Source organism: Numenius arquata, chromosome 1 (assembly GCF_964106895.1).
Source record: "Numenius arquata chromosome 1, bNumArq3.hap1.1, whole genome shotgun sequence".
Lineage (NCBI taxonomy): Eukaryota > Metazoa > Chordata > Aves > Charadriiformes > Scolopacidae > Numenius > Numenius arquata.
In genome coordinates this window covers 30,125,405-30,141,795 of record NC_133576.1, presented here as the reverse complement: position 1 = coordinate 30,141,795, position 16,391 = coordinate 30,125,405, and the positions used below count along the sequence as shown (strand labels likewise).

At 37.7% G+C, this 16,391-nt stretch overlaps 1 protein-coding gene across 1 annotated transcript in view; it reads right to left on the bottom strand.

Moving 5' to 3' along the window:
- ROBO1 (roundabout guidance receptor 1) overlaps positions 1-16,391 on the bottom strand; it is a 531,127-nt gene that overhangs the window by 363,705 nt on the left and 151,031 nt on the right. The window contains exon 2 of the mRNA XM_074148742.1: positions 16,302-16,385. Coding sequence (XP_074004843.1) covers positions 16,302-16,385 — 84 coding nt within the window. The remainder of the gene's footprint in view (positions 1-16,301; positions 16,386-16,391) is intronic.

Sequence of the window (16,391 nt, the reverse complement as noted above, 5' to 3'; positions counted from 1 at the left end):
ACTGAGAGCCATACAATGCGGAACAAAAAAGTATTACACCTAATTTGGTAGTCAAGAGGAATTTCTATCTATAAATCAGAAATTGACCGAATACAACACATACCAGGTACCTTTGGGAACATAAAGCTATGAAATGTAGTTGGAGGGTAGTGGTACAGTTAATATCTGCTATTTTAGTATTATATTCCCAGGCTTTCATTAGATGATCATTCTTTAAAGGAAATTTAATTGTTTCAAATCCCTTCTGATTCCTGCCTGTATGTGAAAGGATACATTGCAAATAAAACCAATTTCAGAATAACACAAAGTCTGTGCAGGAAGCTACTGCTTACTGCTTTTATTCTGTGGCATTTTTTGGCTTCTTATTTGAATATTTTGTATTTAACTAGTTTCTGTGCCATTTCTTTCTTATGACGGAGGAGGTTGAATTAGTGTGCATTTAAAATTGGTACTTGTGTTGAACATCAGTACATTAAATTAGAAAAAATAAATATAGGAAATCATTCTCAGATTAATAAATATTGAAGGCACGCTGGCCCAATGTTTTTACATTCTTAAGTTTTGATGAAAGCCTTTTCAGCAATAAAGCACTGATGGATTAGCTTCAGTGGGACTATTTTAAAGAACATTTATGTGGTAGGTCCATTTATGGTCTTTAAAACGAAGACCAATAAATACTTAATATGTTAAGACTTTATTTACTAAATTATATTAATTTAATACATTTAATGTTGTTCCATGTAAACATTTATATTTTGATAAACAGCATTTAGTCTCTTCACAAAACGATCTTCATAATGAAATGTATAAAATGGTATCGTGATAACATCATAGATAATATACTTTACTCAGTCCTTACTCAGGTTATTCTCTGAATGCTCTTAATCAAGGAATCCATTGTTTTGGAAAAGAAAATAAGGTATGTTATTGTTTTCATTTAGTAGCTAATATTAATATGATAGATTAATGGGCTCCATTTCCCCCCCAAAAAAAAGTATCAGGTGTGGAGAATTTTTTTTTCATTACTGTCCCAGGAAAGTAGTGTTTGCTGTGCTAACGGCATCATATTTTAGGCAAATCTATTAATCTAATATCATTGCCAGAATAGAGAAGAAAATCTGTAAAGAAAATAAAATTGTAATGTATGATAAAAACATCAGAATAAGATTTCATTTCCCAAAAGAAGGCAATCTTTTCTTCTTCTCTGAAAAACTATTTAAATGAGGTCTCATTAGCCTTAGTGGTTGGTGCTCAAGGTGTGCTGATAGGTTTGCTAACCTTTTGATTAAATCCCCAGAGGTCTCTGACCTAGTTCTTCTGTGCTGACCATCTAAAATATGTTCTGATGCATACTGTTGTTAAGGTAGTCCCAGAACCAGTATAATTAGTGAGCCTTAAGCTATTTAGAGCTTGAAAAGGCAAGAAATCATTCATATGGAAACTCACACCCTTGGTGTCTCTTCAGATGAAATCAACAATCATCAGTGCAACCCCGGGAGCTTTTAATATACCTTATAAGACTACTTTCCTATTTAACTCTCTTGCAGGGTTGCTTAAAAAATAGTGAATTTTATCAGTAAAAGAAGTTGTGAAGACAGGAATGGAGGCAGAGTTGGATGTTATTAATAATGGTGCAAAGGAAGGGCACAAGAAATTGTAATTATCAGTGCTTTTTCAAATGTAATTGTTATTTAGGTCTGTCGGGAATAGAAGATGCTCACATGCTATTAAATATTTGAGTTTTGGTAGGTTCTCCATATCCTAAAAAGATGCATATGTATCTTCTACCAACAGAGCTGGTTCTGAATCTGGGTTTGATGAGTGCAGCCGGGAAAAGCGTGGAAGAGCAAAGTGAGGAATGAGGGATGAGGGCTGGCGGGGACCTTGCAGGAAGGCCAGAAGAAGTGGGTGCCATACGGCCCAACAGCAAGAAAAGCAAGAGGATAACTCTGTGGCGTGCCAGTCCTTCCCCATTCCCTTACATTGGACAAAGACCCTTGATTAAGAGCAAGAGTACAATCCCAGGGTTTACGCACTTATCTGCAGCATTTCTGGGGCTCTACCCCAAAATATACTGTCTCTCAGCTTAGAGCCTCTGGTGTGGCGGTGCGTGTGTGTTAGCAGGTGCTTGAGGAGGAGAAGCAAACAATGCCAGAGCTTTGTCAACTCGTCACTCCTTCCCACCTCTTCTGCTCTACCTACGGGACATGTAGAGAAGACCTTTTCTCTGACCAGAGTAGTATACAGGGTAAGGGGGCACAGGAAAGTATGAAAACTGATCATGCCCCTTTATGCCTCTGGATGAAAATTGAGGATAGGCAGTAATCTAGACTGTTGGTTAAGAAATTCTTTAACCAAGAGATCTGCAGTGCTATTTTTAAAGAAATGTATCAATACCTGTAAATCAGAGGACTGCATACAATATGTGTCATGTCATGACTCTCAGTAGCTTATAACGAGCTCTCTAATGGGACTTCTACTTGAATACAGGAAACTACAGGAATCATTCAAACTGTTCCATTCCCTCTCATTTTCATTCCCAGACTCTCATTTTCCTTCCAGCCTTACTATTTTCTTCCTTGCCTGCTTATAGTGGCACTAAGAAGGCAAGCTCACTGACTTGGCAGGAAATACTAAATTGTTTGTAAGGAGCCCTTTTGCAGAGAAAAGGCAGGCTAATCATTTGGACTCAACTCTCCACTGTTGCTCCGTTACAGTAGAAGAGACAAGTGTCCAGTGGGTATTTGCAGTGTTTCACCCACTGACTCCTACGTAATGCTTACCTAAAAATATTCCACTTATATGGAATATGCCACTTGATTCCAAACTACAGGCTCTTTCGCAAGAGAGACTCATTATAATCCAAGTTCCAGACCTGACTACGTACTCTGTGTGCACACATTGGAATCAGGTGGTTTCAGAAGAATCCAGAATAAATTTTTATTCCATTGATCTCATCCAGTAAAAGCATAAACAAACCCCACTTATTCTGAGATACTGAAAAGCAAATTCAGAAGAGGATTTTATCTATTTATTTAAAAAACCTTTGTTGCAAGGGAAAGACTTCAAATTTAACTTTGACGGTACTGATAAATGACAGATTTTAAATCCACTTTCTCTATTATTTGAGTGCTCTACCATAATCCTGAAGTATGTTCTTTACCCCTACTGGAATAGAGAAGCAACTAAGCAAGAAAACAATGTAATTAGTATCTCCATACCTTGCAGGACTGGACGCTCCACTATTTTGATAGAAAAAGAAGGAAACTACATTTCAAGAGCTACTAGAGGACTTAGGTTCCTATGTTGTTCTAGTTGGACTCATGCCCTTAACTCAGTTTTCAGTCATTTTTTGAAATCTTCCCATGAACAGTATTTATTGGATCCATTGCTTGCTGAAGTAAATGGACTGTAGTTGGATGGGCACTGGATCAGTCTTAACATGAACAGATGTGTTACGGCTAAAGGGAAATTAATATAGGCAGCAAAAGAGAGTAGTGAACCATAATTTCTCACTATATTCATTTCAAGCTGTCCTGACGGATGTACACCACTTTCTTACACTGTGCTACCCAGCCAACACCACTGCAGAGCCTATCGCAGAGACACAGTTTTAGGAATGCTAACTCAGCCATTTCAAACTGCATCACTTTGATACACTTGTCTGCCTAAATACAGCCGTCCCGCTTTGATCAGGCTGCCAAAATAAATGTGTCATGACGCTTTTTCTTTATCTCAGTTCAGCTTCTGGACAGCAGATTTTCAGAGCATCTGCAACTACAAAAAGACCTTAACCTTAATACAAGGACATTTTCCAACCAAATAAGTAGAAAACTCATAAAGATGCTGTCTGGGTATTACAAAAGAATTAATGATTCAGATTTTAAAACTAGCTGCAGCCACTCTTCAGAGAACTTTTATAGACCTATTAAGAAAGAGATATCACCATGTGGATTCTTCCTAGATATTATATTTACAGTCACATGGGTTTAAAAAAAAAATATCACTTATCCTCTCTATTTTCTTCTCCTCTGAGTCCCTACTCTTGATAATATTTGCAGCTGTCTTGGTTTGGATCAATATTCAGCACGTTGGCAAGCGCAGAAACACAGACAAGCTACCCTGACACGCTTGTGTGTGTACACATGAATAAGCTTATAAATAACTTATATGAAATTTATATATATATTTATTAGTTTATAAATCACTTAAACAACAGAAGTATATTGTCACACATTTGTATGGCAAAAGCACGTGCCTGTCAATAACATAGTGCTCTAAAACTCTAGGTTGTGCTCCTGGAAGAAAGAGCAAACAGCTTCTAATCTGAGTGGTGTTTTTTGTCTTTTTCTGTACAGATAAAACCTCTGCATACTGAAGTTTAAGGGCAGCCACATAATCTTGCTGCTTCTCACATCTTATTAGTTATTCAAGGAACATTTCTGGCCAAGAAAATAGTTTGCTTCAGGCAGGTTAAGATCAACAAAGCCTTTCTTTTTGTAAAAGTTCTTACATTACAGAATCAGACTGGTTGAGGTTGGTAGGGACCTCTGGAGATCATCCGTCCAGTCCCCTTGCTCAAGCAGGGCCACCTAGAGCTGGTTGACCAGGAGGCTTTTGAGTATCTCCAAGAATGGAAATTCCACAACCTCTCTGGGCAACCTGCACATGTGCTCGGTCACCCTCACAGTGAAAAAGTGTTTTCTGATGTTCAGAGGGAGCCACCTGTATTTCAGTTTGTGCCCATTGCCTCTGGTCCTGCCATTGGGCACCACTGAAAAGATCCTGGCTCTGTCCTCTTTGAACCCTCCCTTCAGGTATTTATATACATTGATGAGATCCCCACCTGTTACTACAAACGTTAGTGAACTCAATATTATCTATTAGCTCAATATTAACTATTCTTAATAAGCTAAAAAATGGCTTACTACGCTGATGTGCTGAAGTGAAGCCTAGAATATGACTGCTCAGCTGCTAGCAACATGTAACAAGTAATCTCGCTTGTCAAGAAAAATACACACCTCTTTACCTAAATGACTATTTCCTCTGAAAGTTCTTAAATTCATTAGAAAACCTTCCCTTTGGGATGATTATGCTGTTTACCTGGCTTGTATATCCTTACAAGATTGTGAATTTTGAAGAATTTCTATCAGGGGCTGTCTGGAATCAAAACATTGTGATTATGGAGAATCCTTTTTTTTTTTTTTTATTGCCTCCAAATCTTGAATACATTCCTGCAAAGCTCCCAAAATGCAGGAAAAAAAAAATAAATCAAACATCGAGTGTGATATCTATATTAACTCTCTTTTAATTTTTTTTTTTTGAGTTTATTTAATTTCTTGTTGCATACTATCTGATTGTTTTGATTATATTATGGATATGATTTTATCAAGTGATTCTTAATAAACCCAGAAGTATTTACGCATATAAATTTTGCATAAAAATCCAGTTGTCCTACAGATGATATTGTATGCTTAAGAACTGAAAATCATGTTGACAACAACTTCTGTGCATATTTTGCAGCAATATTCACACTATTCCCACAAATTCCTACCGTATCTTTTCCAAATAAGCTTTCTTTATATTTTGTCCGTTTGATAATGGTCTGGAAGGTATAATTAAACAGCTACATCTTTGGAGGAAAAAATAATCCCCAAGCCATTTTCAGCCTCCTGTTATGTATTTACTCTTGATTAAAAATGGTCTCTAAGCTCTGTATAATACCTGAACATTGCACAGTAGTTTTTTCCAGAGAAATAGTCGTCTTCCTACCCCACCCAACTTTTATGCTAAATTTACCATTTGCGGTTTTGTAAGAAATCGGGAATGCTAATATTGTAATCACTTGGTCACTAAGTTCATGATTCTTTCACCTTCCTTTTCCTTTCTCTTGTGCATCCTGTCAAAGTTTATAATTTCCATTGGTGTGAAGACTGCAACATTATCCATTTGTTTTTAAGCAAAAAATTAAAGAAAAATAATCTACATATGAAATGATGAAAGGTCTCATTACACATCAGAGTACAAGTAAATAATCTTACTGAAATGAAGCAAATAATACTTTGCTATCCAAGAGTTTAAATCTACTGAAAAGCAATTTGGTTTCCCTTGGACAATAATTGCTCCTAACAGAAAGAACAAAATCTTGTATTTGTCTTTGCACTAACACAGAAGCAAGACAGAAAAAAAATATTCTGCTAAAGATTAGACAAAAATAAATACATAAATTTGTTTTTCAGTGGTTTTGAGTGTGTATGTTGAGAGTATTTGAGTGGGCTGGTTACTCCATTCCACGTTTAGCCAAACTGCAACACTTCTTTTCCTGTTGGATATTCAGAAATTAACCATGAAATTAGGGAAAGAAAAAAAAAAAAAAGAAAAAAAAAAAAGAAAAAGAAAACAGGAGAATAAAGCCACTACAGCTTATTTCCTCACAAGAACTATCTGATGGGAATAAATGGAAAAGTCCAAGAAGAGGCAGAGAATCTAGTCAAAAAGCTAGTGCAGATTTGGAAGAAATTATTTAATAATATTCGTAGTTTGAAAAAAAAAATAAAATTAGGTTTCTGCCTGTATTTAGGAGTGCAGAAAAATTTTGAATTTTCTGAAATAAAGAAAGTAGCAGTGAGTTTTAGTAGTAATTTTTCACTGCCTTTTAGGAAGTATTAGACAGAAACCCTATAAATATTATATTGTCCAGTAAACTGTAAATTGTACCACAGAAAAATGTCTCCTTTCTTATACAAGGGTCATTGAAAATCAATACATTTCCTTCCAAAAAGCTCTCTACAATGTTTTAACGCTTGTAGGTGATGGTTCAACTTCCTACGGTTTATGGATAAGCAATGCACAAGAATCATACACACACACAAAAAGCATTGAAATAAATAAATAAAATTTCTGGTAGTATTTCCAGAAGGATCTGATCAAAATAAATTCTGAATCTTCTGATAGATGTTGATGCTTATTTTCTTATTTATTGTTGATCTATGAAGCTGCAATTCTGAGACAACAGTTGGAATTTTAGACAGCGCTAAAAGAAGATACCAGTTTTGATGAGAAATCCTAATCTGACAGATTCTCTGGGTTTTTTTAGACTCCCATGTATTGCATTCAATACTGTCTCACACAACACTCCTGTATCCAAACTGGGATATTATGCTGCGGAGGGGTGAACCACCAGATAGGTAAAAACTTTATGAATCATCATCTCAGAAGGTAACGGTTCTGGAGAACAGTAACAAGTAGAGGGAATGCCAGGTCTGTCCTGGAACCTGGCCTAATTAAGATCTTAATTGATGGTCTGGAGGAGGTGAGGGAAGGCACACTCATCAAGTTTGCAGGCAAAAGCAAACTAGGGGAACTAGTCCATACACTCGACAGCAGGGCTGCCACCTGGAGGGAGCCAAGCTGGCTGGAGGAGCAGGCCAAGAGGAACCTAATGAAATTTAACAGGGATAAATGCAAAGTCCTGCTGCAGAAAGGAAGGAAGAATGCCCTGCATCCATACAGGCTGGGGAGCAACTCTGTTGGGAAGGCCCTGGGGTTCTGGGCCAGCAGCCTGCCCTGGCAGCAGGGATGGCGAAAAGCATCCTGGGCTGTATGAGGTGGTAGATCAAGGAAATGGATTATCCCCCTCTACTCAGCACTCATCTGGAGTATTGCATCCAGTTTTAAGCCTCCCACTACAAGAAAGACATTGATAAACTGGGATAAGCTCAACAGAGGGTCAACAGGACAGTCAGGGCTGGAGCACTTTTCTGGGAGGCTGAGGGACCAGGATTTGTTCAGCCTGGGAAAGAGGCAGTTATAGGGAGACCAAACAGCCACCTGCCCATACTGAGGACATGGAGACACATTCTTCACAGTGGTCTATGACAGGGACCACTGAGAGACAACAGACATAAGTCAAAACAAAAGAGGTTCAGACTGAATATAAGGAGAAACCTTTTCCCTATGACGGGTAGGCAGTGGAGTGGGTTGCCCAGAGAGGCTGTGCCAGCTTCATCCTTCGATGTCTTCAAGACCTGACTGGAGCAAGCAGCCTGCTCTGACCTCATAGATGACCCTGCTCAAGCAGGAGTTTGGACTAGAGACCTCCAATGGTTGCTTCCAACCTGAATTATCCATTAAATCCATGAGCCTATATGTAATTATTATGAAAAATGACCAACAATGCTAATATTTTAATTACTGGAAATTCCTTGTCAATGTTTTTCTTTTCCTCTAATACTCAAGAAAGCGCATTATTTTAGAGACAATAAGCAAATGTTGTCATCTATATAGTGCATTTCACTGCTATGCATTTAATGAGACCAGTGTTCCTACTTCAAATAAAACAAACTGCCTGGCTAAAACAAAAGAGTAACTTGTATAATGCACCCTGATGAGGACGAGGAGTGGTTTCCTCTTACCTTTCTCATCCTGTGATAATTCATACACTTTTGACCTACTGGCAGAAATTTGCACTTCTGAACATCTTCACAAACTGCTTTGCATACCTAATTCACTGAAGTGACAGCAGTGTCTGAGGGTAATTTGCTCTGTCTTAACTCTTGCTAGGAGGCCCTCAGCAGAAAGCCTCTCATCAACTCCAGGGGTTCCTGTCTGTGACAGTCCAAATGGAAAAGAGAAAGTATAATACGCTGAGAACGCCTTTTGTTTTGATTTTACTTGACTGATGATTAATGAGGAACACACGAACTCAAGATTAAAATGCTCCTCCTGGGGAATGAAATCTAGCACGCATAGCCTATCATAGCCTATGACAAATTTAAATCTTTGGAAAGGAGATTTCAAACTCCTCTAGAATCTGCTGCTGTAAACCATCCTAAATTTCTATCCTAAATTAACTAAGGCCTATTTTATGCCTGCTTATTCTGCTGTCAAGTAGTAATGCACAAGTAAAAGCTTAGAATCACCCATTGTATGAACACACATTTTCAGCACTGTTTGAAGATAGGCTACCTACCAGTAACTAGATTTCTTCAATTTGTATAATCAACATGCTTTTTAGCTAAAATATTTTTTCTATGTGTTTTATATGAACATAAGGCTGGCAACAAATGCCAATCACATCCCCTTTCATTAAGGCCTCTATGAAAATAAGCTCTCTATTCCCTGATTATTTCCATAGCCCTTTCCTGCGTCTTCTCTAGCTCAAATTCATCTTCCTGAAATATGGTTGTTTAGAACAAGCCCTAGTATCTCAGCTATATAGGAGCATATACTGCTACTAATGTTCTTATTAGACAAATTCTTCACACAATGTTTTGCTTTTTTTTTTTTCCTCTTTTTTTTTGTTCTGATGGCTACCAGAAAACTCATTAACTGGTTGAGAAACATGGGACTTTGCCATTGCTTCCTGCTTTAATCAAACGTCTGCCTTGAAGTATAACACAATAACTGGAGGAGGATATTTTCTATAAACTTTTTCATAAAAGCTGGCAGTCCAAGATTTCAGGGGGATTAACTGTGCTCTAATATTGCTACTATATGTTTTAATTAAATTATTAATGCCTGAACATCACTATAGTTGACAGGCAATTCTATTGATTGGTGTTATATTTACATCTTTATTTTAATATATATTAAAAAAAAATCCTCAATATCTGTATCACAAGAATGCTTGCAAACAGAAGTACAAAACTGAAAGGGCCTTTCTGGCAGTTTAGATTGACGTGGAAAACAGAGAGATTGCTGATAGACAAGAGCAGGGGATTTTTTTTCTTTCTTTCTTTTTTTTTTTTTTTTTTTAAATAAGCATAACAGTATCCATCTGTTCCTGGATTTAGAGTGCAGATGTACTCTTAAGAAGTAACTTTGTAAAACTGGTATCATGGGGCTCTGTGTTCATTCTCCCAGTGACTCAAGATCACACTTGCTCAGTTGGCAAGTTTTAAAAAAAGAGAAAGCCTATGAAATAGGTCTTAACTGCTAGCTTTGCATGTATCCTGAGATGTAAAAGTCAAGCAGAAATCTACTGGGTATTACCACTAGCAAAAAGGATCTGTAACTGCAATTAAATTAATGTTGCTGCTATCTAATCTAGTGATTCATTCAGCTCTGTCAGATGTGTATGGGTTCTGCAGTGCAAACAAGTATTTGTTTTTCTCTTCAGGTTGTTGGACATGATGAACTCAGTGCAACATGACACATGCTGATAGCTTACTTGGAATACTTGTATGGAAAGATCTTTGTTTTGTTCAGACATCGCTACCTACCTGCTTCACATCCTCCCAACCCAAAACATTCAAACTCTACAACCTACATCTTCATTCACCACTTTTTGCAGCCCATTAGCCAAACTCTGCTTTTGTTTCTTGTGTTTTTTTTTTTTTTTCCCAAGCTCACTCATTCTTTCCAACTAATCTTTAAAGTAAAAATGAAAATTTAGAAGGAATGTAAAAATCAAATACCAACTATTTCTTCACAACATTCTTATTTGTTATCCTGTTGCATTTCATAGCTTTTTCTCCTCTCAGCTACAAAATCTGTACGTGCATTTACCACCTCTACTAATCTGTTACTCCATTTCTCACATGACTTCCACTTTTGATGTCAAAGAAGTCTTAAAAGTGTTTTCTTGAATGTGTTTTTAGAACTACCACTTTTCAAAACAAGCACTCTATAATGCATAGGATAACCTATGTAAAATTACTGAAATAGAAGAGGAAATGTCTCTGAAATGGCTGTGCAATGAAGAGAGATTTCCCCTTTGCTTCTTGAAATGCTCACCAAGGGCAATCTATCTTATTTGACATGGGACAAGCAGTAATCCACTACGAACAATTCTCCTGATCACATAGCAACACTGTAGTAAAAAAGAAAGGTAAAAAAGAAAGCTAATGTGAGAAAAAGGGATGGAATCCCTTGTCATACAGAAGAATGACACCATAATGATTTCATGATTAACATGAGCAGAAAAAAAACCAAAGACTAACTAGGGTCATAAGTAGGAACCGCAGGGTTTCTTTGCATACTGGAAGAGTCTTTTGAAAAAACTATGAATAAAAAAGTTTCTTTGGAAAGATTCCTTTTAAAAGCCATGAGTCTACTTAATGAGGAGTGGTGATCCTTGTCTGCAAATGTTTGGCTGTATAGTGTTAATTTAACAAGCCATCATTCTGGTCTCTGTAACACAAGCGATACTCTGTGATCTGTTAAATGATCCCCAATATTTATGTCACAGTTGATTTAACAGGAAATGTGCTACTTCCTGGAATATAATGCATGTGCACACTTCAATAGCACAGCACAATGCAATCTTAGAGATTACTCTGTAGCCATTGATTATGTGGAAAATAACTGAGGCTCATACTTGACACTTACTGCCCCTGCACTATTTTGGGGAGGAAAAAAAAAAAGCCCACGAGCTAAGACTGAACGTTTACTAATCAGGCTGGCAAACCACACGTGAAATCTGATGTGGAAATATTAATTACTTTACTCTTTTCCTGAATGTGTTTTTACAGGTACATTTCAAACAGAAAGGTATGTTTAGTAGTTTTAGTCAAGACAGTTTTATCCTCTGCTCTTCTTCAGGTTTCCTCACTCCCTGCTGGAGGGTTGTGGCTCTCAAAGCTTCTTAGGTACTTCCCAGCACATCTCCTGCTCCAGTTGACCACTAACCACAAGCTCTTCTCTTGGAAATCCTGATATTATTTAAGACCATCCTTCTATGAACCTTCTTCCAAATTCTCCATCTCCTGAGTTCCTCCAATATTTTATTTGGATGATTTTCCATATTTCTCCTCTGATATACAGTGGGAACTCTCCTAGATCTTTTTCTTGCTTCCCTTACTTTTCTGTTTGTCCTTGTACTCATCTCCAGGATTTTAATGAAAAAAAAATAACTGTGTAACCTATGTGAAAACTAAGGGTTTCTTTCCACTGTAAAATAACTGTCCAAACGATACTTTTTGTCTGATATCTCTGCAGCCTAGACTTGACAAAGAATAGAACTCTTAATTCCATCTTCCACTCCCTTACCTTCCCTTGGTCAACAGGAAAGATTTCATTATATTCTCCGGTGCACGTTCCTATCACCTGCTTCTCCTTTCAGAATCTAGATCCAAACTGATGGAGGAGTGACATTACTTGCAATCATCTTTAGATATCTACATTACTGCTAGTCATCTAAAGTTCCCTTAAAGTCTTTACGGATTGAAACAGGCATAGTTATAGAGCAGTTCAGAAAACTACTTTGGATGTCTTCCTGAGGGTAAATTAAATACAACATGAAGTATCTAAATCATACGCTTTTATCCTATTGAATGTCACTGTGATCTGGCCTGTTCTTTATGCACATAGTTAAAATAGCAATTTAGATTTTTATTATTATACATGTTAACTATGCAATTATTTTCCAATCTGGCCTTGACAGAGTAGAATTGGTCTTTTGTGAAGATGTAGACAAGGTAATCTTCCTGGCTCCTTTCTTTAAACTGACAGAGTTATGTTTAAAATTTGTTGGGTTTTTTTTAACCCTAAATCGCTTGCTGAATCAATCCAGATATGTCTAGCATCTTTGATGTGCTACCTATGTGGTCACATCACCTTTTAGATGGTTTTTTTCTTAGCATTTCTCTCACATCAAGTATACGATCGAAAATCTTCCTATAAATGCCTTCAGATTAACATCAGTGTCATGCATATGGAACAATCCTCAGTGACTGGATGGGTGTAGCTATACCTCCTCCTTTCTTTATTGTTTTTATTAAGCCTCTATTTATTTACATTACAAATAATTTCAAATTATGATCATCTTTAATATATGTGTGTATATACAGCCTCTCCCTTTGAGTCTATAGTTAATAAATAATAATTATTATTTTGATAATAAGAACCTGATGATCTATAAAAAGTCCAACAATGTATTGGATACCACATTACCATATTGATGAGGGAAATAAAAAATCCAGAGTTTGGTCCTGGACCATACGAAGAATCATGAAAAGTCTAATCACTTTTCATGTTCATCACTTTCCCATAATAACCATCTTAAAATTTATCAACAACTTCAATCTTTATCTGCAATAGGTTAGGGTAGCAACTCCTTTCTCACCCCTGAAATTGGTGTGTTTCCTGTTCGTTACGTGGTAACTTCTCAAGGCAAGTGCTCACATCCACAGGGGAAGCAAAGAACCTAACGGGACAGCCAAAAATATCCTGATTTAGAGTGAACTTTAGGAGAACACACTGAAACACTCTCTAGGAGTCATGTACCTCCACCAAAGAACAGTATGAAAGAGCTGCATATATCAATCCTGAAAAGCATATATGGAAAGAAAAATATGTAGGAAAAAATTATAATCTTTAACCTTGAAAATTCTCATATTAGTGAATGCTTTGCTTATTTACCTTACAGCTAAGCTTATATGGAACTGGATATGCCAGATAGATGTATCACTGCTCTTAGTATGAGTAAAAATTTATGATCCTACTGTATGAAAGCAATTATTAGCTTGTTTGGTTTTTGTCCATTCAGACACAACCTGAAGATAAATACAGGATTAAAAAATAAACTGCTATATTTTTTTTGCCCATGGGTCCAGACATTCTGGACTTCATCTGAGTGATTTTAAGAGTGAGTCAGAGAATTTTAAGTACAAAAGGCTTCTGGAATGGCTTTCCTTTTGAGGAATGGAATTCTATAGGTAAGAGAGAACAAAAAGTGATCTAAGAATACTTCTGTAAAATCCAGGAACTCCATATTAGGCACACATAAATGGGCCCATAAATTAGAAAAAAATGTAACTTTACCTATAAGATTGTATTACAGTTAATTTTAAAATCCTTACTGATTACTATAGAAACCTGTTTTTTATAAAAACTATTTTTAATAAATACCCCAGGGCTTTTCCATATAAACCACAGTATACACACGTGGTGCTACTGATTACTATTACATAGAGGAGAAAAAATAATGGATCATTACATCTTTAAACATTAAAAACTTGGTCTTTCCTTCATTCAATGATCATTCAAATAGAGGCACAAAAACTCCAATTAAAAAAAACCAGCTTCGTCTCGGTTTTCATTTTTGTTCAACTTGTGTTTGCTTCCAACTTGATCCTGACTTTTGTGTTTGCTTGGAAAATACCTATTAAAATACAGCCTAGAGTCAAGATCCAGAGCCTCTGGGGAATGACTAGACCAGGGTTTGATTTTGTCAGTCCTCCTAAATGACCCCATTAGTCTCTGAGAGGCAGGTTAAACAGCTGCAACACCCCACAGAGGCCTCTCCTTGGAAGCAGCGCCCAGATGCACATGGGCACCTTGCTACGGGTGATAGATCCTCATGAGTAGTCGGATGCAGAAGGAACTGTGCTCTGTTTGGGAAGTCGTCCCACATCCCCCCACTCAGAGGGGGCATCTTAAATGCTGACTTATATGTCTTAAATACCGCCCTGCAAGGGGGGCTGAAGTGTCCACTGCGGAGTGGCACCACCTGCAGCTCTGGCACCTTCCGCCTGCCATCACCCATCCAACGTGCTCACCATGGGAGGTCCCGCACCAAGCTTCCAGCTCCTCCCTGAAAGACGCCCGTGAGAAAAAGCAATTGTGTCTCCCCCTGAAATCTCACCCTCGCTGCTCTCATGGCTCAGGTGGCTTGTGGAGGGTGTGTGCGGGGACCTGTCTCCCACCTCCATGGGCAGATGGGAGGCTGGCAGGGGCGGGAAGCTGCCCATCAGGCACCTGCTTCTGGCCAGGGAGGGCTGAGGGAGCTGAAGGGAAACAGATTGCTCCTCTCTAGGTAAAACTGAGCACCATTATTAACAATAGAGTCTGACTCGTGGTCCCAAATAAATTAGTGGCTGCTTAAACAGACCGTTCCCAGCCCTGGTTTCTGAAAACAAATATCTAACTTACAATAAGTCATAAAAAGCATTCTTTAGCTATATTAATTTTAATTTTGTCAATATACTGACCCCATATGCATCAGGGAGCATAGATGTGCCAAACTCAGGGGTGCTGGTGGTGCTAATTTAGAAAAAAACCTAATAGGAATATTCAGAAGGCAGAAAAATCTAAATAATCCACATACAGCAGGGTTCATGCTATGTTTTTCTAAGGTGGCATCTATTTTCCTGAGGGGAAATTTGTATTGCTTCGGTTTTTTACCTTTTTAGAAAAAAAGTATTTTCAACTGGAATAAAATTATGTGTCAAGGTTTTAAACCACACGCAGGGATGATTGCGAGGGGTAAGTGATGAAAGCTGTAATCAGTGTAAGTGGTGTATAACAGACCTGAAGTTTTATGAATGGACAAGAAATTAATCCCTCTCTCTTATACTTCCCTATCATCTTCTTGTATGCTATAACACTATCACATCTGAATATGAATATCTGCTTCAGTCATTTTTGTTAATAACTTGACTATATGCAATTTTACACAGTGTGAGCAGCAGTAGCACTAGTAACCCACCGATAAAGTATTTGAAGAGTATCTTCCAGTTAAACATCCAACTCACTCTCCCTCCTTCATTCCCTTCTTTCCCTTTCCAAAAGTGGCTACCACCAGAAGAATTAATACTTACCTTCACAACCTGAAAGTTATTCAGATCTAGAGTGTGTCACCATACTGGACCACCAGTAGCTCATGAAAACCCTAGACTCAGGGACTCTGCAGCTGAGTCCAGGCTGCGGTCAGCAGTGTGACTCCTGGAGCTGGGTACCATTTCAGTGTGCAGCAGAGGTGCAGGATTGGGTCCCTCAGAGATCACTGCTGCAACACACCGTATGGTGCTGCTTATCTGTGGCTTTTCTTATTTGGCCTAGAGACAGGTTTCTCTAGTTTATGCACAGCAGAAGCCAATGAAACACATTCTTCTCCAATCACATTTTAGTTTCACTTGGATTTTTTTTTGCCCTGCTGCAACATATTTTACTTTTGTTTACAACAGAAAGAAAGAAAAAAAACCCACAAAACAAACACATGAAAAATCCCCGCCTTTGGTCTTCAAAACAATTGCTCTGAAATGATATATTGCTTCATGCATTAATACACACAGTTTGAAGGAAAATAATGGGTGCATTGTTTCAACAATAGAAAAGACATTAAACATTTAAATAACCGAAATGTACTGTAACACACATAAAAGAAAGTCATCTTGGTTAGTTAAAAGGCATAACAATATTTCCCGGCAGTACTAACAGTGTTGAACTTCTAGGGTGATGGTGAAAGAGAGCTAGCTAGTAAAGATGATTAAAAAACCGTGTACAGGTGGTAATGGTAGATGTAGGTGGAAAGTGTCAGAAGTAGGCAGCCAGGAATATTTTGGAAAGATGCACTCTACCTGTGTAGCCCAGCGAATTGTCACCATTATCAGAGGTGGGGAGTGGTGTCCCGCTGTCGCTTCCCCTCTCTAGGTCGTCGGAGTCTGTCG